Source organism: Pipistrellus kuhlii, unplaced genomic scaffold (genome assembly GCF_014108245.1).
Source record: "Pipistrellus kuhlii isolate mPipKuh1 unplaced genomic scaffold, mPipKuh1.p scaffold_m20_p_8, whole genome shotgun sequence".
Taxonomy (NCBI): domain Eukaryota; kingdom Metazoa; phylum Chordata; class Mammalia; order Chiroptera; family Vespertilionidae; genus Pipistrellus; species Pipistrellus kuhlii.
Window position 1 is genome coordinate 68984612 of NW_023425584.1, and position 23750 is coordinate 69008361.

Sequence of the window (23750 nt, forward strand, 5' to 3'; positions counted from 1 at the left end):
AGAAGAGAGATTTTACCCAAGGGGGGGGGGGGGCGGTTGGGGGGGTAATATTAAGTAAACAACTAATGCAAGAGTGGGCACAGATCTATAAATCCAAAATAGTGAAAACACTAGCCACTCTGTGAAGACAGACTCACCTAGCCAGTTTGGCTCAGTATCTGCCTGCCAACTGAAGGGTTCAATTCCCATCATGGGCACATACCTGGGTTGCAGGCTCAATGCCCAGGCCCTGGCCAGGCGTGTGCAGGAAGCAACCAATCACAGATACATGGATGTTTCTCTCTTGTCTCACCCCCTCCCTTCCACACGCTCTTAAAAAAAAAAAAAAAAAAAAAAAAAAAAAAAAAGGCCTGGCCTCCTAGCTCAGTGATTGAGCTTGGAACCCTGAACCAGGAGATCCCAGCTGGATTCCGGGTCTGCGCACATGGCGAGTTTGGGGCTCCATCCCCTCAGTAGGGGGCGTGATCCCCTCAGTAGGGGGCGTGCAGGAGGCAGCCGATCAAAGACTCTCATCATTGATGTTTCTATTTCTCCCTCCCTTCCTCTCTCTGAAATCAATAAAGACATTTTTTAAAAAATCAATGGGGTAAAATATACTCGTGTGAGGACTTAGATTAACGGGGGGGGGAGAAAGAGAAGAAGACTACCTCAAAACCAGGAATTGGGGAGCTCTGGCTTTTCCTACCTCACAGGCCTCAGGGGCCTGACTGACCTTTGGGGACTGCTTAGGAAAGGGGCTTATAGAATTCATTTCCCATTTCAAATCGGAAATGGGTTTCCGGTGACACGGCCTATCTACAGCACCGCTGGGGAGTTTGCTCCTCGCTAAATCCAGGTACCTCACGGGGTACTGGCAGCGTCATTGGAGCAGCTCAGCCCCCGCCGGGCTCCTCCATGGTTTTCCGCCCCGACCGGAAGTGGGGCGGAGCCTCTCGCATGTCCCTCCTGATTGGCCCACGCCGCTGTCACTCAGCGCCTGGAGGGAAAGGGCTGGGCCGAGCTCCCCAGAAGTCCCCGGAGCGGCGGCGGGGCTGAGGCGCGGCAGCGGAAGCTGCGGGCGCCCGAGCTGCTGCGGGTGCCATGGAGTCCGAAGCCTCGCTGTCCCCCACGCTCTCCCGCTCCATCAAGGAGGAGCTGCTCTGCGCCGTCTGCTACGACCCCTTCCGGGATGCCGTGACGCTGCGCTGCGGCCACAACTTCTGCCGCGAGTGCGTGACCCGCTGCTGGGAGGTGCAGACGACGCCCACCTGCCCGGTGTGCAAGGACCGGGTGGCGCCCGCCGACCTGCGCACCAACCACACCCTCAACAACCTGGTGGAGAAGCTGCTGCGCGAGGATGGCGAGGGCGGGCGCTATGGAGGCCAGCGCTCCCCGCGCTTCTGCCGCACGCACCGCGGCCAGCTCACCCTCTTCTGCATCGAGGACAAGGAGCTGCTGTGCTGCTCGTGCCAGGCCGACCCCCGGCACCTGGGGCACCGCGTGCAGGCGGTGAAGGACACTGCCCACGACTTTCGGGTAAGCGCGGCTGCGTGTGTGAGGGAGGCGGGCGGCGGCCCGGTCAGGGCTGGACCCCAGCCCCCCGCTCCCGCCACCACAGCCTGCCCCTCATCCTGCAGCCAGCTTGCTCGTGTCGCCTCAGAACCCACTCCTGGGTGACTCCAGTAACCTAGAGAGACGCCATTTCAAAAAAAAAAAAAAAATTCTGAGAGGAAGGAGGAGGGAGAGCCAGAAACAACCATGATGAGAATGGTGGATAGGCTACCACCTGCAAGCCCCCTACTGGGGAGCAAGCCCACAACCAGGGCCTGTGCCCTGAGGGGGGAATCTAACGGTGAGGTTATCTCCTGGTTCCTCCTCCTGGTTCCTCGGTCTGGGGTCTGGGCTCAACCACTGAGCCACACGGGCGGGGCTAGAGGCTGCCTTTCCCCCCCCCCCTCTTTACCCCCACCCCCACCGCCATCAAAGCCGGTCCACGGGGGCCTGACGTGGGAGAAGAGAGGCAGACAGCTGGGCTTACACGAAGGTCTGGAGATAGCCCTAACCCACATAGTAGGCCATGAACCCTTTCTGCCATCCGGGTGTGGTCCGTGCCTCTTTGAGAAGCACAGATGTGGATAAAGCGCAGGAAACCTGAAAGGAACACATATGCCAGGTTAGAGGTGCAGGAGCCCAAGGCCTGGCCGTGGATATGGAGCTGTGAGAGCCTCAGTATTGGTCACCTGCTTCCCCGGCTGGCCCATCTATTGTGTAGCTGAGGGGAGGCCTCTGGCCCTGGCCAGCTGGCTTATTCTGGATCAGCATCTCAATGCCTAGAGTGCCAATGGCTATAAATACAGGAGCAACGTACAGGGCAAAACTAACATGGGGAATATTTTTGTGTCACAAGGGAAAATGATCAGAAAATAAGGATTAGCCAACTCAGTTTTCAATTTTATTTTTTTTTTTTTACCTCAGCCCATAGTGAGAAATAGTTTCTCCATTATGACCCAGAATACTCATGTATGTACCAGTTGAAACAAAAATTCTGTGAAAATGATCATTGTACACTGGCATTTTATGTTGTATGTTTGTTTATTGTTTTATTTTTTAAAGAATTGTGCACGGTGAGAAACGCAAATTTATTTCGTCACCTATAATACATGGGTTAGGCCCACAGTATGGAGAGAACACCAGTTAGATGGTAGGAAGCTGAATGTATTGAAAAGGAGGTGCTGCAAGAATCCCCTACTGCCTGGTTTACAGACACTTTTAATTAGTTGGTTTTAATGACTTCCTTAAGAAATGTCAAAAGTTGATTATTAAACATTGAGATATCTAAAAATTCATACACATTTTGACAAAGTTCAAGTGAAGGGGAATGTCATCAGTATGCATTGAACACTAATGTGGCTGGCTGCTACCTTATTTGTTTAACAACAGGGGCATAGGTGCCAGGGCCTGATTTGGGACAGCTAAAGTAAGTGCTGAGCAGTCTGGGGCTGGGTTGGAGGTAGAGGATCAAGTCATGAGTAATCACCATGGGGCTGGCAGAGGTATAGATCAGGAAGAGGGGTCAGGGGTCAAGGCAAAGGGTACCGAGGTAAAACCCCCAGGTCTGGACTAAGCCAGATTCAAGATCAGTGAGCCAGACACCAGGAAGTATATATGATCTAATGACAACTTTCTATTTATTCAGCAGATGCCTTGGGGACAATACAGGACACAAGATAAATACTTTGTCTCTTCTAGAAGCTTCAAGCAGAGACCAGAGGAATAAGGAAGTGTTAGCCAGGTGAAGAGGGTAAGGGAGGGACAGCAGCAATGTGTAAGGGTCCCTTCCTTTCCAAGACTGAAAGCATTACAGAGTAATTAGAATGAGGATGGAGATACAGAAGGAACCGGGAGGCCCTGAGCCTTGGCATTTATCCTACAGACTATAGGAAGCAGTCTGAGGGCTTTAAGCAGAGGAAGGATACTGTCGGATCCATGGGCACCTCAGGGCAGTGTCTGAGGGGGTAGGGCGTCTAGTCCTGAAAGATCTAAGGAATGTGCAAGCTAAGTGAGCTCAGCCTCATGCAGGGTGGAGCTCATTCGTGTCTTAAGACAACTGAGTACCAAGGGCCTGTTGTGTGTTCCAGGGCCTCTTCCGGGTGCTGATGCTGTGGAGTTCACTAAGGCAGAGATCTCACCCCATGGAGTCTGTTTGCAGTGGGGGAAGACAGACAGTAAATAGACAAATTGTAGTTCTGGATGATTGAGGTGGGCGGGTGGTGGTTGTCAGGGAGCAGTATAGGAAGGCTGGAGAGGTCTGGCACTGAGGGGGTCTTTCCCTTGTGTGCTCTGGACACCTGAAAGCTTTTACATAGGGATTTTGTGACAAAACGTGTGCTTTAGAAAGATCATGTTGACACCCATATGAAGAATTCAGCAAAAATTGTATCAGCCAACATTTTGAGCACTTACTGTGTGCCAGGTGCCCTGAAGTGTCTACCTGTCAGCAGTTTTCATCCTCACAAAACCCTATGAGGTTGTGTATTAACATCCTGTTGCTGCTGTAGTAAACTGCCACAAACGTTGTGTTTAACACAGCGCAGACTTATTATCTTACAAGTCTGGAGGTCAGAAGTGCTAAAGTCAAGGTGCTGGCAGGACTCCATGCCTTGTGGAGGCAAGGAGAGGATTTCTTTCCCTGCCTTGTCCAGCTTTTAGAGGCCCCTCCTCCATCGTTAAAGCCCTTCATTCCAACTCCTGGTTCTTGTCCCATTACCTTCCTAACTAACTCTGCTACCTCCAGCTTCTAAGGACCCTTGTAATTCTATGGGGCCCACGCAGATAGTCCAGGATAATCACCCTATCTTAAAAATCTGTAATTTAATCACATCTATAAAGTCCTCTTTGCCCTATAAGGCAACATACTCACAAGTTCCAGGATTGGGATTCGCAACTCATTTTAGAGTCAGAGACACTGAGTCTCAGACACGTTAAGTAGCCTGTCCAAAGTCACAGAGAGGATACTATGGAGTTCTCCTGGGCCTTGTTCAGCCCTTACTCTGGTCATGGGCTTTCAGAGAAGCTTCTCTGGTCTATGGGTAAAACTTTCCCCTCTGGTCCTCTGTTCCAGGAGCTATGAAGGCAGTTGACTATGTGGGAATTTAGAGTCTCAGTGGGCTGACTGCCTACTCTGTCCAGGCACGGTATGTCCACTAGAAGACAGGGCAAGGTGTCCTAACCCCTGCCTTCTTGGGGTCTGATAAGCATGACTGAATAATCACGCTAACAGTTACATGGTTTCAGACTGTGATATTCCTATCGCTGCTTCTAGGCCTTTTGGCTAAGATCAAGTCCAGTATCAGACTGTGACATTCCTGTGCAGGACAATAGGATGTGTGGGCCTCTCTTATCTGATGGGCATGGGGAGAAGTTTCTCAGGAAAGGACTGATGAGCTTTCAGAATATGACATTGTTTAAACCAGAGCTTTGAAGTGTGTGTTGGATCTTGAGGGGACCTTACAAAATCCTCTAGTATTTGTACACTTATTTTTTTTTAAAATATATTTTTATTGATTAGAAAGGAAGGGAGAGGGAGCCAGAGAGAGCGAGAAAAACATCAATGATGAAAGGGAATCATTGATTGGCTGCCTCCTGCACACCCCCTACTGGGGATCAAGCCCGAAACCAGGCATATGCCCTTGACCGGAATTGAACCGGGTACCCTTCAGTCACAGACTGATGCTTTATCCACTGAGCCAAACCAGCTAGGGCTATACACGTTCTTCTTAAAGCACATGTGTCAAACACAAGGCCCGCGGGCCAAATCCGTCCCGCCAGGCCTTGCAATGTGGCCCGAACCGCGCTGTCATCACTGCACTCTGCTGCGTTTCCATCACAATGACAGTTTATGACTGTTCAGTAAACCATTCGGCCCGCGATTTAGGCTGGATTTTTGATTTTGGCCCCTTCTCTGATTGAGTTCGACACCCCTATCTTAAAGGAACAAATATTCCAACAGTGTATCTTTAAAATTATTATTCCTTACATACAAGCTATTCAAAACTAGTGTGAATTCCTCTTGCTTATACCACATAAAGATAATAAAACCAAAAGAAGTTTATAGATTAAATACACATAAAACTAAAGTCAATACAGTCCTAGTTAAAATATTAATTACAGCCGAGACTGGTTTGGCTCAATGGATAGAGCGTCGGCTTGGGGACCGAAAGGTCCTGGGTTCGATTCCGGTCAGGGGCATGTACGTTGGTTGCGGGCATATCCCCAGTAGGGGGTGTGCAAGAGGTAGCTGATTGATGACTCTCTCTCATCGATGTTTCTAGCTCTCTATCTCTCTCCCTTCCTCTCAATAAAATGTATTTAAAAAAATAAAATAAATAAAAAATAAAATATTAATTACAGGGTTTTATTTTGTTGGAACTAAAATGCTGTTTCTGGGTGGCTGTAAAGCCCCTTTTCCCTGTTAACAAAATGATGACTTGATTCACCAACCAAAACTTCCCTTTTTGCAGAATGAAACTTTCCTGGGATATAACTGTCCTTGTTTGGGTCTAACATATCCTTCACCTGTAAAGTGAATTCTGTTTTTTATTAAGCCAAGACATTGTAAGAGTATAGCCTGGTGTCAAGGAAGTTGTTAAGAAAATACAAATGCTGGCACTGAAGTTAATGGGAACCGAAAGTGTGCGTCAGCACAGCTTATCTTGGTGTGTTTTTTTTAGGTTGTCACTAAGTGAAACACTAATGTAAAACACTCATGGAAAACTTGCAAATCCCCCAAATGCTTAAACCCAGAGCCACAGGGGCTGTAAGGAGATGATTACATTTGACTAATGAGAAAAGGAAAACTTGGAGAAATACAATGACTCATGCCAGTCACTGGGATTGAATGTAGAACACCTAGGATCACAACTCAGGCTTCCTGACTCCCCAGTCCAGCCTTCACTCTGACTTACATCTCCAAAGCAAACTGCACCAAGTCCCTGGCCTCTGAACTGCCTTGTCAAGTCCCCTTTCATATCCATCCCATGGGACTGACCTGATGGCCATTCTCTACCCTCCAGCCTTTTCTCCCCCCACCCCTTTTCCTTCCAGGGTTACCTTAGAATCAATCTGACCTGGGAGTATTCCAGGCACTTCTTTTTTTTTAAGATTTAAAAAAATATATATGTTCTTATTTATTTTAAAGAAAGGGGGATAGAGAGATAGAAACATTGATGAGCGAGAACCATCAATTGGCTGCCTCCTGTATGCCCCCTATCTGGGATTGAGCCTGAAACCCAGGTATGTGCCCTGACTGGGAATCAATCCTGTGACCTCTTAGTTCATGGTTTAATGCTCAACCACAGAGCACACCGGCCAGGCCAATCACTTCTTAAGTCTTACCCTTCCAATTCTTTCCCCTTGTTTATTAACTACTGGTATTCACCTCCATCTCACATCCTCTCCAACCCTCATGCGCCAGGCCCTACCAGATCCAAGTGACACTGCAGGATGTTCATTTCCTACTGGCGAGGCAGGTGCCCATGGACAGAATTGGGGTCTTACTGAACACTGCTCCCGAGATACAGGGCATTGTAGACACCTGCTTCTTAGGGCTGAACACCATGGGAGAGGAAGAATGGGGAGACTGGGTTGGAGTGGGATAAGAAAGGGATCTGTTGTCTCAGATGCATTTGTGTTACCCATTTAGAATAAGAAGCCTGGAGGGGGGTAAGTGAAATGGGTGAGGGTGGCCCAAAGGCATAAACTTACAGTTCTAAAATAAGTAAGTCATAGGATGTAATGCACATCATGGTATCTATTATTAATAATACTGACTGCGTATTTGGAAGTTACTAGGAGAGTAAATCTTAAAAGTTTTCATCACAAGAAAATTTTATAACTATGTGTGGTGATGGATGTTAACTAGACTTATTGTGGAGATCATTTTGTAATATATTCAAATATCAAAACATTATGTTGTATAACTGAAACTAATATAATTTTATATGTTAATTATATCTCAATTAATAAATGAAGAAACCTGGAAAATAACCAATAAGAGAGGTAAGTTACCTGGCAATAAGTGGCACTTAAGAGTAATAAGAGCCAGCACATGCCTAAGGCACTCTTATAAGCACTTGGCATGGACTGACTTATTGGATCCTTACAGCCATTCTATGAGCTATGAGCTAGGTAGTATTCTTTGATGCCAGAGACGCAGAGAAGTTAAAAAACTTGCTCAAGATCACTCACTAGTAAGTGGAGGAGCAGGGATTTGAACCTGGGTGGCCAGGTGCCATGCCAGAGCTCTTAGCTACTACATCAATCTGTCTGAAATCAAATGTCTGAAATAGATAGGAACGAAGACATGAACTAGAGACAGATGGTTGGAAATCCTGGTGATGGACCAGTAGACATAAACAGAGGAAACTGCACTCATCATTTTCATGGGAAAATTTGAGAGACCTTAGAAACTTTGATGCCTTCATCTTGAAGCTGCGGAGCCTAACAGCCACGGAGAGAGAAGTTCTCACTAGTGATTAGTGATTAAAAAAAACACACACACACATAAGGGTGCAAATCAGTTTTTCTAACTTCCAGTCCAGGAGGTGATATGTCATAGTGGAGAGAACATGGGTGTTCAGTGCACTGATTGACTAGGCAAGTAGTTAGTTGAGCAACTACTTTGTGCTAACACCTGGGGATAGGCAGTAGGCAAAACAATCTCTACCCCTGCAGAGCAAGCCTTCACCCCTGCAAACGTTTATTGAGCGCCACTCTGGTAGGCTGAGAGGACATGGTGTTAGGACTTGCCCCCAGGAAGCCTGCAGTCTTTCCAAGAGAGTGAGGTGATTATCCAGAGCAGTGAGTGGGATGATAGAGGTGTATTGAGGAGCTGTGAGAGCCCACGGAGATACATCTGAACTGTCCTGGGAGATCAAGCTGGCTTCCTGGAGGAAATGAAGAGGCCTGAGTTGTTTTCAAGGCTACAATGTGATAGTTGAGTGAAACAGGTAGGGATAAGTCAGAAGCATATCTAGGACCTCAGAGGACAGAAAACTTGAGTTGGACCTGATAGCCCTAGCTTCAGACACGGCCCTAGCACTTGGATAAGGACCTGCAAGGGTCCTCTGACAATCTTGGGAAATCATAGTTATTCTTTCTCTTACCTGCACCTTCACCATTCCCATTTTCTGTTATAGCATCTGAATTAACGTATTTGGGGTAAGATAATTTTATAAAATCCTTGGGGTGTTAAATATGCTATTGAAATTTGCTGCATAAGGAATCAAATTGTAATTTCTAAAAATATCCGTATAGGCTATATAATCACATTCTGAATCCTGTAGTTTAAATAAAAACTTCATATTTTCTGTGTATTGATAACTAAATAATATCAAATGTAATTTGATGCCAAAATCAGAGCTCATTTGTTCTTTGGGGTTCGGGGCCTGGATGACATTCCAGATGTGTCATGGGCCACTTAGCTATCCAGGCCATTGATAACTATTAGTCCTGATGGCTTCACATCAGAGCCCTCACTAGTGTCCCTATAGTTTCTGTTCATTCAGGCATTTCTTGGGCTACAAGCAGGTAATGGGGTCTCTGAATGGTGGGTCCAGTTGTGATACAGTATGTTAAAACTAGAATATCAAAAACAAAAATGAAAAGTATATGGTTTAGAATCATTTGAATTCAGACTTTTAATGTATTTTCTAGGTTAACGACTAAATGCAGAGAAGGGGAAAGAGTGAAATAAAAATGCATAGTACATTTTTCAAAAAGGCAAAAAGAGACAGAAAAAGAAATATTGAACAAGTATGGCAAATAGCACAGAACAAGTATGTAAGTTTAAAATGCAGATATATCAGTAATTATGTTAAATATTCCAGTTTACTGACAAAAGTTATTAGACTAAATAGGAAACCAAAATTCAATTCTGTGCTACTTAAATACGATATATCAATTGATTAAAAATGTACGATACTTGATAGCCGAAACCAGTTTGGCTCAATGGATAGAGCATCGGCTTGGGGACTGAAGGGACCCAGGTTCGATTCCGGTCAAGGGCATGTACCTTGGTTGCGGGCATATCCCCAGTAGGGGGTGTGCAAGAGGCAGCTGATCGATGACTCTCTCTCATCGATGTTTCTAACTATCTCTCTCCCTTCCTCTCTGTACAAAATCAATTAAATATATTTTTTAAAATGTACTTGATAAAATTCAATATCCTTTTGGAATTAAAAGGAGAGAGAGAGAAAAACAAACAGTGAACAAGGAATGAAAGGAAGTTCCTTAATCTTGATTAAGGGTATCTAACAAAAAGTATATAACAAATACCATATTTAATGGTGAAACATTGAAAGCTTTCTTATTGAGATTTTACAAAAAAAAAAAGACGGGAATGCCCATTTTGACCAATTCTATTCAATTTTGTAATGGAGATCCTAGCTAATATAGTAAATCAGGAATTATAAATAAGTTATAAGGCTTGAAAAGAGGGAAACAATACTGAAACAGGATATGTAGTGTCGTGGTTAAGAATATGGCCTGTAGAATTGGACAGTTCTGAGTACAGTTCCTGGGTCTGCTACAGTCTGTAATTTTGATACGTTACTTAGATCCCATGGGCCTTATTTTCTCTGCATAATAGAAATACAGGGCCTGCATTGTAGGAATGTAACAGGCTCAATAATAACTGCTTGCTGATAATAATAACATTTTTGGTTGACCTCACGAACTGCATTAAACCAGAAATCTCCAGATGATTAAGCAGTGTGGGAAGGACAAGGGACTATCCTCCCCTCTTATCTATCTCCATTGTCCTACAGCTCCCTAACTGTCAAGGTTGAAGGCCAGAGGGTCGGGCCAGCACAACACTAGGTGATGTGTGTGGGCAGTTGCTTCACTTCTATCATTCATACTTATTTGGACAATCATAGAATTGTCCCTCTTGGACTTTATTGCATGATTTTGTAACAATATAATAAAATAAAACGGGATGATATTTCAGTGGCCTTGTGGGACACTCATACTAGTGTTATTTTGTTATTGAGGACACACACCACCTTAGTGTGTCAGACGACATTAAGTGGCGATATACTACAAAAAAAAAAAAAACGGTACTTTAAAAATCTATTAAATATCCTAAGAAGAACATAAAAATGTCCCAAATGAGTAAAAAAGAAAACAAAACCTGCAGAAAATGAAATCAGTCATTATTTTGTTTCCTGTAGCATAGCAGTTAAAAGAATGGGCTGTGGAGTAGGACAAATAGGCAGGTAGTGATCTGTTGCTGTGTAACAAATTACTGCAAAACATAGCAGCTTAAAACAAAAAATATATGTATCTATTATCTCATGGTTTCTGTGCATCAGAAATGTGAGCATGACTTAGCTGAATGCCTCTGCCCCAGGGTCTCATGCTGCTGCTGTCAAGGTGCTGCAGAGGCTACGGTCTCAGCGGAAGACAAGTAGGCCAAGACCCCCCTTAGGCTTGCTGGGTGGTTGCTGGCAGGTTTCAGGTCCCCAAGTCTATTGATTGGAGACCTCCGTTCCTTGCCCCGTGGGTTGCTCCATAGGCCAGATCAAGGAAGGGAGGGAGAGAAGGGGTACACAGCCTTTTTGTCCTCTCATCTCAGAAGTGACATCCCATCACTTTTGCCATATTTGATTGGTTAGAAGCAAATCACTAGCTCTAGTCCACAGGGGAGGGTTTTTATCAGGGCATGAATACCCAGAGGTAGGGATGATTGGGGCCATTTTATAGGCTGCCTCCTTCATTCTGTCCTCTGGCCCCCACTGTTTCATATCCCTCCCACATACAGAATACACTCGGCCCCTCTTAAGATCTCTTTATAGTATCAGCTCAAAATCCAGAATCTCATTATCCAAATCAGGTCCAGGTGGGGATGAGGCTTTTGAAGACAAATCTCTGATATCTATTGGTATATAACATATCACCCCAAAATTTGATAGCTTAAAACAATAAACATCTCACAGGAATGAGGGATCACTTAGGGCCGTCTTAGGGGCTGCCTGCCACCACCGTCTAGGTTCACATTCTTACTCTGCCATGTACTAGCTGTGCGCCCTTGGCCTAATCACTTTCCCTTTCCGTGCTTCACTCGTCTTCATCTTTAAAACGGGGCTAATAACACTTACCTAATAGGAACATGATGATTAAGTGGCATAATTTGTGAAGTAATTAACATAGCCCCTGGCAAATAGTAAATGTTCAATAAATGGTAGTCATTTACAATTAATGTGATAACCTCGACACAAGGGTTTGTAAAATAAAAAAATTAAAAAAATTAATGTGATAAGAATTGTTATTTTTTATTTTATTTTTTTCAAAGAAAAAACTTGAGCCCTGGCCATGCGGCTCAGTTGGTTGGAACGTGATCGTATACACCAAAAGGTTGCATGTTCAGTCCCTAGTCAGGGTGGCAACCTAGTATGGGAGGCAACCGATCGGTGTTTCTCATATCGATGTTTCTCTCCCTCCCCACGCCCCTCCCTCTCTCTCTGGGAACAGCAGCGAACATATCTGTGGAAACATATCCTCGGGTGAGGATTCAAAACAAAACAAAACTTGAAAAGCTTTCTTAGAATGTAGAGAGAAGAAGTCAGAGAGAGAAAATGCTAGCCTCTGGATACAACGGGGGAGAATTCAACCTAAAACTAGTCCCAGTGCCTCAAGGAATCCAAGGAAATTAGAGTAGTAGTTAAAGTTTAAAACACATAAACTATTAAACAAAAAGATATTTGAATCTGCTAATTAAAGTATTTCACATGGTCAAAGCACAATGAGAATATTGGGATAAGGTTGGGAAGTGCCAGACGGTTTAGATAAGGACCTGTGGGAATAACTGGATGAACCCTGTAATCGGACCTGCTGACTAGTGACTGCAGGCCAGTCCAGTTTAGAAAGTCATGAAGGGCCAAAACCGGTTTGGCTCAGTGGATAGAGCATTGGTCTGCGGACTGAAAGGTCCCAGGCTCGATTCCAGTCAAGGGCATGTACCTTGGCTGCAGGCACATCCTAAGTGGTGTGTAGGAGGCAGCTGGTCGATGTTTCTCTCTCATCGATGTTTCTAGCTTTCTCCCTTCCTCTCTGTAAAAAAAATCAATAAAAAATATATATATATTTTTTAAAGAGAGTCACAAAGGGAGGCTGTGGCACATTGTCTTTACAGTTAAACACTCAGCTCCAGATTCATGGCCGAGCCTGGACCAGCTCTAGGCCTGAGCAGGTTGCATCCCCTCTCTGTTGTACTGTGACCAACTTGAGGGGGAATAGGTCCCTTGATTTTCTCAGTCCTGTCTCTGTACCTGTAGCAGGAATAAAGCAACAGTCGAGTTAGAGGATATCTGAGGGCCCTTTATGCTGTAAACATGGTTCAAGGTCAGGGCCATACTTTCTGCTGTTCCCTACAGTGTGTGAACGGAGTAGGTTCAGTAATTATGGTTGAGCTGTACCCTTGTAGAAGTGGAACTCCAATTGTAAATGTGTCGTCCTCCCAATCTGGCCTCGACCCCTAACCTACTTCCTTGCTTCTCTCTCCTTCCTCCTATCAGGCCAAGTGCAGGAACATGGAGCACTCACTGCGGGAGAAAGCAAAGGCCTTCTGGGCCATGCGGCGCTCTTATGAGGCCATCGCCAAGCACAATCAGGTAAGTGATTGCTCTGGCTACTTGGGACTGGGGGGGGGGGGGGGAGACACGACCTAAGGCCATCTTGAGGGTAGGTGGGGGTGGGCTGGCCCTGGATCATGGCTGTTGACACAGAGTCAGCCTTCCCCAGCCCTGATGGTCTAGCACAGCCATGCTCAGACACTGATCATGGCTGTACTGCCAGGCCCTCTTTAAATACCTGTGCACACCATGCCAGTAGCCACAGGAGTGGCTTAAAAACCACCTGCACTGTGTGGTTTCAGACTAACTGAAGCATGTGGCACACTTCTCCATCTACCTGAGTACTCAAGCCAGTGATGACCTGGGCTCTTTTCCCGCTCACTCCCTATGTCTACTCCATCAACAGTTCTGTCCCCTCTGTCTCCAGAATGCATCATGATCACATCCATCCTACACTCCGTATCCACTGCCACCATCCCAATCCGGGTCACCGTCTTTTCTCACTTGCCTTTCTACCTGAGCCCCATGCTTCCTTCACTCTTTAATGTTGTTGTTGTTGTTGTTGTTAATCCTCACCTGAGTATAGTTTTTCCATTGATTTTCAGAGAGAGTGGAAGGGAGGGGGAGAGACAGAGAGAGAATTATCGATCCATTAGTTGCCTCCCGCACGTGCCCCACCCGGGGCCAGGGATCGAGCCTGCATCTGAGGTATGTGCCCTTGACTAGGAGTGAACCCAAGACCCTTCGGTCTGTGAGCCGATGTTCTAACCACGGAGCAAACCAGCTAGGGCACTTCCTTCTGCTCTCTGCAGAGTAGACTGCTCTTTTCGAAAATGCATCGATCATGTCATTCCTCTCTTTATAATTGTCCAAGGCTTCCATGACCCACCATATAGTCCAGACTCCTCACCAAGGCCCTCATCCAACACCTTCCTGCTCCTCGACTTCCTCTCCTCTCAGGCTGGCCTGTGCTTTTCCAGGAACATTGGCCTTCTTCCTGTTCCTTAAATGAGCTAAGTCTTCTGGCTGTTCTTTTCCTGCCTGCTCTGTTTTTCATCTTCCTGTGTGATAAGAATCATCCCAGATTTCACACTCCCTTCCACTATACATTGTCAGACTTTTTAGCTCGATATTTCAATAGTGCTCTCTCTCTTCCTTTGCATTTCTTGTACTATTATCAAATTTGTACATCCTATCACAAGTATAATCGCCTTTTGTGTTTCTTGGACTATTTACCTTTTCTCCTTGTGGACACGTAAGAGCACTTTGTATATTAAGAATAATATGTTTATATATACATACTAGACGCCCGTTGCACGATATTTGTGCAAGAATAGGCCCCTGGCTTCACTCCCAGCCGCCTGGGAGCCAGCAAGTCCCCGTTCCCCACCCCCACTGCCCAGGAGCCGGCACATCCCCGCTCCTGGGCCACCCGGAGCCAGCAAGCCTCGTTTCTGCCAGAGCACCACTCCAGTAGCTCCCTCACTGCCCGCCTTCCCCTCATAGCAGGCTTCACACCGCTCCTGCCTGCATATGCAAATTAACCTCCATCTTGTTGGGTTAATTTGCATACTCACTGATTGGCTGTGGGCATAGTGAAGATATGGTCAATTAGCATTTTTCTCTTTTATTTGTGTACACACACACACACACACACACACACACACACACACACACACTAGAGGCCCGATGCATGAAAATTCATGCAAGAGTAGGCCTTCTTTCCCCCAGCTGCCGGCACCAGCTTCCCTCAAGCACCCAGACCTGGGCTGCTGCTCCCCTCTTGCCACCGGCAGGCACCTAGGACCTGAGCTGGCTTTATCAGGAAGGACATCCAGAATGACATCTGGAACATGTCCGGTCTAATTAGCATATTACCCTTAGATTTATATATGGGAAAATATTTTTCCTACTTTATCTTTTCAACGAATCATTTTCACTGTTTTTGGTCATTTTCATTTTTTCAGTGAATCATTTTGCCATCAGATTGTCAGAGCCATAAACATATATTGAATTTTCAATCCAAAGATGTGGATTACTGATCTTCCATTGCCAGAGCACACATTTTGAGGTGCTTTTCTGGTAGTGTTCATGAAATATACAATTTGTGTATTTTAATAAATATGTATTCACCTTTTTTTTTTTTTTTTTTTTTAGCATTTACCTATATTACTTTGTTAAAGCTTTTTGTGGTTATGATTAAGTATGCATATTATTAATGACTAGAAGCCCAGTATGCAACCCCACCCACCCACACGCACCCCGGCCATCAGGCAACCAGGACCCAGACTGCTTTGCTCTGGCTGCTGCCAGGCACCCACCCAGGATCCAGGCTGCTTCTCTCCAGCCACCGCCACCAGGCACCTGGGACTGGGCTGCTTTGTTCTGGCCGCTGCTACCCACCATGTTCCCCGTCTGGTCATTGGGCGTTACAGTGTTGTGGCCATAGTCCTTTTATAATATAGATCCCAGTTTGTGTTTGTTTATTGATTTAAGAAAGGGAGAGAGAGAGAAACATCGATTTATTCTACTTATTAATGCATTTATTGGTTGATTCTTTTATGTGCCCTGACTGGTGATTGACCCTGCAACCTTGGCATATCGGGATGATGCTATAACCAACTGAATTACCCAGCCAGGACAATGATTCCATTTTTAAAGAAATATTTCCTGCTGCTTTTTTGTGATGGAACAAATTTGAAATCCTAAGATTGGAAGGCAATTATTTTTTTAAATAGTTCTATTTGCATCGATTCTTTTCTGTGACTCAGGATTTCTCTTGCTATTGTGTAGCTTAAACAAGATACACAGAATATTGTATATGGAGGAAGTTACAAGACCACAGTTGTCATATATAAGCAGCAATTTCAGCTTTTAAAAAATTAATCAAAAACAACTTCATTGTGCTATTTGACTTACTTCAAATTTAAACTTGTAAATTTGTGCTAAGAAAACTTCATCTATGTTTTATCCATTTGGGTCCTGCATATGGTTTCTTTTGAAAGTCTAGTTTCTTTGCTAAAAATCTGAGTCACTGGGCTAGCTGACAACAGGTTCCCACCACAGTCTGATCCTCTGTGCCTCCTTCTGGCTCCCTGCTGCAGGTGGAGGCTACCTGGCTGGAAAGGAGAATCCGGCAGGAGTTTGAAAAGCTTCGGGAGTTTTTAAGAGGGGAGGAGCAGGCCATCCTGGATGTCATGGCCGAGGAGGCGAGGCAGAAGCAGCATCTGGTGGAGGAGAAGATGAAGCAGCTCAAGAAAGACACAGAGACTCTAGCCCATGAGATTGAGCGGCTGCAGATGGAGATGAAGGAAGATGATATTTCTTTTCTCATGGTGAGGAGCTCATCATCTCAGTGACAGGGACCAAATGTTCAGGAACCAGTGGGAGCCTGAGACCAGCAGCCCTGGGCAGCCCAATATGTCTTCATTGGTGAAAGGGGGAGAGAGAGAGAGAGAGGTAAAGGGGAAGGGGGCAGATCGGCTGCCTCTTGGATACCCCCTGCTGTGTCCTGACTGGGAATCAAACCAGCTACCTTTGGGTGCATGGAACAATGTTCAACCAACTGAGCTACGCCAGCTGGGGCTCCCGTACAGTTTTGATTTGCAATTCCCTGATGGAAAGTGACATTGAGCATCTTTTCATGTAGTTGTTGGCCATTTGTATGTATCTTTTTTTGAGAAATGTACATTCAAGTCCTTTAGCCATTTTAAAAATTGGGCTGTTTGTCTTTTTGTTGTTGAATTGTAAGATTTTTTTTTATATATATATTATGGCTACTAGACCTTTATCAGCTCTATAATTTATAAATATTTTCTTCCATTTTGTGAGTAACCTTTTCCCTTTCTTGATGACATCTTGAAGGACAAAGACTTTTCATTTTGATGAAGTGCTTCTTAACTGTTTTCTTTTGCTGTGGCTTTGTGCTTTTAGTGTCATATCTAAGAAACCATAGCCTAAGCCAAGGTCATGATTTTTCTAGTTTTATCTCTACATTTAAGTCTTTGACCCATTTTGAGTTAATTTTTTAATATTGCGTAAGGGAATCCAACTTCATTATTTTGCATGTGGATATCCAATTGTCCCAGCCCCATTTGTTTAGACTATTTTTTCCCAGTGAATGTTTTTGGCACCCTGTAGATAACCAATTGCAGGTAAATGTGACGGTTTATTTGTAGACTTTCTTTTTTTTGTTTTTTTGTTTTTTATTTTTTACAGAGAGGAAGGGAGAGAAATAGAGAGCTAGAAACGTCAATGAGAGAGAAACACCGACCAGCTGCCTCTTGCACACCCCCTACTGGGGATGTGCCCGCAACCAACGTACATGCCCCTGACCGGAATCGAACCTGGGACCTTTCAGTCCGCAGACCGACACTCTACCACTGAGCCAAATCGGTTTCGGCTATTTGTAGACTTTCAGTGTCCACTGGTCCATATGTCTGTCTTTATGTTAGTACCACACTAACTTGTTTACTGTTGCTTTTATTAAGTTTTTAGTAGAGAAGTGTGAGCCACCAGCTTTGTTCTTTTCCAAGATTGTTTTGGCTATTTTGGGTCCCTTGAATTTTCATATGAATTTTAGAACTACTTATCAGTTTCTGAAATTTTGATAGAAATTGCATTGAATCTACAGGTCAGTTTGGGGATTATGGCCATCTTAACACTATTAAGTCTTCTGATCCATGAAAAATGGATATGACTCCTCTCATCAGAAAACTTACATGTTTTCTCTGTGTCTATGTTTGTGTCTGATTTTTCTCTCTTTCAGAAACACAAGAGCCGAAAACGCCGGTAAGTTGCTAAGGTTGATGGAGGGGAGGGAGAGAGCAGGCAGAAATACCTGGGGTGCAAATTCCAGTGGCTCCAGGGCCAGGCTTGTAATAAAACCAGCTGGGTGTAATACAGAGGGCGTGATGGTGACTGGCCAGGTATACAGAGCCCTCTTTCAAGGCATCTCACTGGTGCAGTGTTGTTATCCACTGGGTGGGGAGAGAGACGGCCATCCTGCACGTGGCTCGTAGTTCTCAGTAGGCCGTCCCAACATTTAAGCTTGTTTCTTGGTCAACACCCTCCCTCCGAGAGACTCTGGTCACATTCTGGTTTATGTTGATGGTTGAACACAGGGAGGAGTAAAGAAGAACGGTGTCTCAGATGGAGCAGTACAAACATGGAAGAGAGTGCTTTGGGCAGTAGTGAGTTCCCTGTCACTGTAGGTGTTTACGCCAAGGCCAGTGACACCTTCCTGCTGTTGGACTGGAGGACCTTTAGGATCCCTCGTGACCCAGACATCCTTTGAGCAGATGTGGGAGTGTCATTTCTGCCCACAAGGAAGGCAGCCATGTCTGAGTACCTCCTGTCTGTATTTATCTCAGCTGGGGCAGGGTGAGCCCTAATACTGAGTCTTGAAGCAGTATGAGTTGCCCAGAGGGCTCCTGGCGCATCTCTCCTCAGAGCCCAGTTTGGGTTGGTCCTGGGTGAGGTGGTGGGGAATGTAGGCCTGTGGCAAGGGAAGAAGTCCTTATTGTTCGTTAAGTCCAGCTGACCCAGTTAGGCCCACGATGCGTGACCCCGGCCTTGCCCACCAGACCCAATTCTCCCTCCCCAGCCTCTTCTGCACCATGGAGCCAGAGCCTGTGCAGCCTGGCATGCTGATCAACGTTTGCAAGTACCTAGACTCCCTGCAGTACCGTGTCTGGAAGAAGATGGTCATGTCTGTTGAAACTGGTGAGTGGGGGCGCAGGCGGGCAGGTGGTACAGGCACAGGAGGCACTCCATGCAAGGCAGAGAGCGCGCCAAACTCACTTTCTCCAGCCCCATTCGGACGGGGCCCAGCACCCTGCTCCTCCTCCGCTCCTGCCCCACGGCTCAGACGCCTCTTCGCAGGACGCCTTCCTCTTCGGGTCCTGACCCTTGGCCACCTCTTGAGAAAAAGAAACCGACTTCCCTCTGTTCAGAACTGGATTGTGTATACAAAATCTCCCTCAGCTCGGAATTGCCTCTTTCAAGGTGATTCCAGCCCACACAACCACTAGGTCATGTGCCATGGCGGAATGTTTTTATAAGCCCTTCTCCCCCACCCAAATCATGTTGAAGCCCTAACCTTCAACAGGACGGTGTTTGGAAGCAGGGCCTTTGGGGGGTGGTTAGGATCAGATGAAGTCATGAGGGTGGTACCCTAGGGTGGGATCCGTGCCCTTGTAAGAAGAGACACGAGCGTGCTGACTTCCTCTCTCTCGTTCCATCTTGTGAAGATACAGCAGGAGAGTGGCCATCTGTAAACCAAAAAGAGGGCCCTCGCCCTAACTTGGCCATGGGAGCACCCTGATCTCGGACTTGCAGCCTCTAGAGCTATGATAAATAAAGTTCTGCTGTTTGAGCCGCCCGGCCTACGGTGCTTTTATTGTGGCCACCCAAGCTGACTGGCTTTTATAGGGTGTCAGTGACCCAGGGGATGTTCCAGGCTTTTCTAAGGCAGCACGGGAGTAATGAGGCATCAGGCTCTCTGCCCGTGTTGCTTCCTATGGCTGACGTAATCACAGCCTGCAAACTGGATGCCCTAAAATGACAGGAATGTATTCTCACACTGCCAGAGGCTGAGAAGTCCAAAATCAAGGTGTCAGCAGGGCCATGCACCCTTTCCACCCTGTTGGGGGGAAATCCTCCTCTGGCGTTTGCAGGCAATCCAGGGTCAGGGCTGCAGCACGTTTATCTCCACCTTTGTGGTCACATGACCTCCCCTCGCTGTGTTGCTTCTCTTTTTTGTAAGGACAACAGCCATTGCATTAAGGGCCCACTATCTTCCAGTCTAATTACATCTGAAACAAATAAGGTCACCTTCAGAGGTCCTGGGGGTGAGGACTCCCACCTGTCTTTTCTGGTGGGGCCCGTTTTAACTCATACCCCTGTCCCTCAGCCAGGGCAGCACCCTCCCTGCACTGGGGCCAGGTGGGACACCATTGGTCAGTCTCGGGGGCTAGGGCATCAGCTGGCATGGCAGAAGGGCAGGACATGAGGTTCCCTGACTCACCCCCACTCTCTCCCTCTGCCCTCAGTGCCCTTCAGCTTTGACCCCAACACCGCGGCCGGCTGGCTGGCTGTGTCCGAGGACCTCACCAGCGTCACCAACCATGGCTACCGGGTGCAGGTGGAGAACCCGGAGCGCTTCTCCTCGGCGCCCTGCCTGCTGGGCTCCCGCTCTTACTCCCACGGCTCCCACGCCTGGGAGGTGGACCTGGGCGGGCTGCCCAGCTGGCGGGTGGGCGTGGTGCGCATGTGCCTAGAAACTGGCCCCGAGGGCTACTCCCACAGCTGCTACCAGGACACGCGCTCCGGTTTCTGGTACCTGTGCCGCACGCAGGGCGTGGAGGGCGACCACTGCGTGACCTCCGACCCGGCCACGTCGCCCCTGGTCCCCTCCATCCCACGCCGCCTGCGCGTGGAGCTGGAATGCGAGGAGGGCGAGCTGTCCTTCTACGATGCCGAGCGCCAGTGCCACCTCTACACCTTCCACGCCCGCTTCGGGGAGGTGCGGCCCTACTTCTACCTGGGCGGCACGCGGGGCAACGGGCCGCCCGAGCCCCTGCGCATCTGCCCCCTGCGCATCACTGTCAAGAAGGAGCTGGACACCTGAGGCCCGCGGCGAGCCCGCCGGGTGCCGCCCAGGTGCGCTGCCGTGGTCCCGCTTTCTCTTTGTCCCTCTTTCTCAAGCCCACACGCACCTGGACACCTCGAGGTCCTGCTTTCTTGCCAGGATCTTGCTACTCACTGTCTAATCCTTTCCCGTGGCTCCAGGCCCCAGCCCCCCCTCCTTCCCCCCCTCTTCATTTTTGGTCTTTCCTGTACCCACAGTTGAACGTCATCCAGGAGAGATAGCTTACTGGCCAGGCTCTCCCCAGAGTCCTGGCATCTTCGGGATGTGAATTTCCTTCCTTCTAACAACTCCAGGATTTCTTGGAACAAAGGTTGCCTCTAGAGTGAAACCTGTTTTTAAAAGGTTTTAATGTAGTTTTTATTATTCGGGTATGATGAGGCCAACAGACCAAGAATAGTTAATTGCCCTTGAGTAACAAACTCTTTTGTTACTTACAGTTCCTAAGAGGAGGGGCCGTGCTGTGGGGTGGGGGGCACAGAGGGAAGCACCAGGTCTCCCTAGCAGGCGGAGGGAGTGAGGGGGGTGCGTAGGCGGGAGGCTGTAGGCGGGAGGCTGTGGTGTTTTCACAGGAAGGAACGGATGAGGCAGGTACAGGGCGGACAGATTTAGGATTGGTTAGATTAGCTAGCCCTGGGAGGGGCAGTTACCATAGTCAGTGAGCTCCAGATTTTAGAGTACCAAGAATCTATAATAATAAAAGTGTAATATGCTAATTAGGCCAGACAAAACTTGGGCTGCAAGGGAAGCCCAGGTCCCTGGTGCCAGAAGGAAGCCAGTGCCCACAACCGAGGGGAGGAAGGCCTACTCTTGCACGGATTTCATGCATTGGGCCTCGTGTGTGTGTGTGGCATCATGGCTACTTGTCACCTTAAGCCAGTATTTTAACACTGCCTCACAGAGCCTCCTCAAGGCTCAAGGTGAGGATGCCCATCAGATCAATTCTGACTTAATTCTTTATATTTATTGGACGATTTCCTCTGAACAGAGGGTTCCAGAGCACTTAAAAAACACTACTTTAGAACCATGGTTTAGGCCTGTTCCCTCTCTGGTCCTGGGTTTCCCCGTCTGTAAACGAGGCAGCGGGACCGGAGGAGGATGTGGCTCCGTAGTCGCTGTGGAGGAAACCCCGTCACTGTTGCCGAGGTAGGAGGAGGGGAGGAGAGAGGGTGCTGTCGGGGTGGGGGGGCGCGGGGAGTGAGAAGGGAGGGAGATGCTCGTTCTTGCTCTGCTGCCTTTTGTGTTTTTACCCCGATTTCTTCTCCCTCAGCCATGCCTGCCAGATATGCACCTCCATCTTTTTTTCCTCATGCATGCCTACAGGTAATTCTAATGGTCAAATCGCCAGGTCCTGGGGACAGCTTCTTTGTAAAAGGAAAAAAAAAAATTATAGTAGCAATGTTCTCACTTGGGGAGCACGTTCCTGACTGAGGATTGACATCCTTTCTCCTGCCTGCACCCCCTGCTCACAGAAGCGGATATTTTATACAGACATGATGACTCAGCACTATAAATTGGTTATAAATGTGGTCTGTACTTTGGACGGATGGGCCTCGGGAAGGACGTGGTAGGAAATACCGCTGAGTGAAGGTTGGGAGTGGGGATGCTGACACACGTGAGCAGCCCCTGCAGAGGACTCAGACTTGGAAAAGCTCAAAGCACTTTGATACTAGACACGGGAGGCCAGCGCGCACTCTACAACAAAGTATTTATCGAGCCCTTCTAATATAATTTCCATGTAATTATCTTGACCTGGAATTTTATTAGTGATAGTAAACTTTAAAAAATGGGTTTTATTTCCATCTTACATGTTGGAAACATTGTGTGTGTGTGTGTTTTTACAGCTTAATTTGGATAGCCTAGGTCCCTTTTATGAAAATAAAAATATTTGAGCTAAAACCCTCGTGTTTGGACATTTTTTTCTTTTTAGTGTTCTCGTACGCAAAAGTCCATCCATGTTGTAGCATGTATTCAACTGTATTCCTTTTTATTATTGGGTGCCATTCTGTCGTAGGCATAGACTACACTTTAGTTACCCATGTATCTTCCCTTGAACCCTCTCCCATCCTCGTCTTCCACGCTCTGGCCCACTCTCCTGCTCATCACTGCATTCTGACTGAAGACGCAGTCTCACCTGTCGTCCGAGGGACCCCCACTCCTCCCTGCCCAGGTGCAGTTAGTTCTCCGGGGCAGTGTTTGCAGCCATCTTTCTCCAGCTCTGCCTTTGGGCCCACACTTCCCTGCCTTCCATCACACACACGCCCCCTTCCGGCCCGCTGGCTTCCTGCATACAGCCAGCTGCCGAGGTGGAACGTCCTGGCCTGGGTTCCTCTGTCCTCGTTAGAGGGGCTGCATCACTTCCGTGCTGTGTCACATGACTTCCTGTCCCCCGTCTGTGAAGGCGGGGCAGCCCCCACCTTGTAAAGGTCTGATGCAGCTAGCCGCCCCGTGCGGTCCCACGTGAGCACTTCACAGCGGCAGCCATTGGAGATCACGTATGTTTCCCTCATTGACCCCACTCCTCATCGGCCACCAGTTATGTTTTGGGTCAGAATTAAGTGTACTGTGGATGTCTTCCTTGCTTCCTACTGAGTGTGATGGATGAAATTTCTCTCAAGAATATATTGAGGAGAATACTGGGAATTTCTCATGACCCCCATAGTTTGTGAAGTAGCAGTACCAGGGTCTCCATCCTGGAATTTACCCTTAAAGGGACATTCAGAGCCCTCCCCTGCAGCTCCTACCCACCTTTGCCACCCTTCTCTGCACAGACTCTGCCCAGCCTCCCAGAACCCCAGGCACATGCGCTTCCCTGGGAGCTGCCTTGTAGTTCTGCCCGCAGGGCCTGTGCCCCACAAATCGGTCTTCAGTTGTCCTTAAAGTGGTGCCTTCGGAGACCTCCCTGGCTGCCACTGCGCGTTGTCCGTTCTGCTGAACGGGTGCTTGGGTGGCAGAGCTGCCCCAGGGGGACGAGTGCAGGAAGCACAGACTCT

The 23750-nt window shown here is 47.3% G+C and overlaps 1 protein-coding gene across 2 annotated transcripts; it reads left to right on the forward strand.

Annotated features, from left to right (window-relative positions):
• The first annotated feature begins 980 nt into the window (after positions 1 to 980).
• On the forward strand, positions 981 to 22656 carry TRIM35 (tripartite motif containing 35). 2 transcript variants are annotated; one of them, XM_036423792.2, is made up of 6 exons: positions 982 to 1515; positions 13053 to 13148; positions 16214 to 16444; positions 17878 to 17900; positions 18715 to 18833; positions 20162 to 22656. In XM_036423792.2, exons 1-6 carry the CDS (start codon positions 1081 to 1083, stop codon positions 20737 to 20739), a joined length of 1482 nt encoding a protein of 493 aa, XP_036279685.1. In that variant the 5' UTR covers positions 982 to 1080; the 3' UTR covers positions 20740 to 22656. The 2 variants fall into 2 exon arrangements, with proteins under 2 accessions (XP_036279686.1, XP_036279685.1); XM_036423793.2 differs by lacking the exon at positions 13053 to 13148 and having other exon boundaries at positions 981 to 1515.
• Positions 22657 to 23750: the final 1094 nt, after the last annotated feature.

What these genes read in the sequence shown, in the direction of transcription:
- TRIM35 (XM_036423792.2), top strand. Translation starts at nt 1,081, where the DNA reads ATGGAGTCCGAAGCCTCGCTGTCCCCCACGCTCTCCCGCTCCATCAAG. An exon ending in ACACTGCCCACGACTTTCGG is followed by an intron (nt 1,516 to 13,052) that starts GTAAGCGCGGCT and finishes TCCTCCTATCAG; the next exon opens with GCCAAGTGCAGGAACATGGA. An exon ending in ATGATATTTCTTTTCTCATG is followed by an intron (nt 16,445 to 17,877) that starts GTGAGGAGCTCA and finishes TCTCTCTTTCAG; the next exon opens with AAACACAAGAGCCGAAAACG.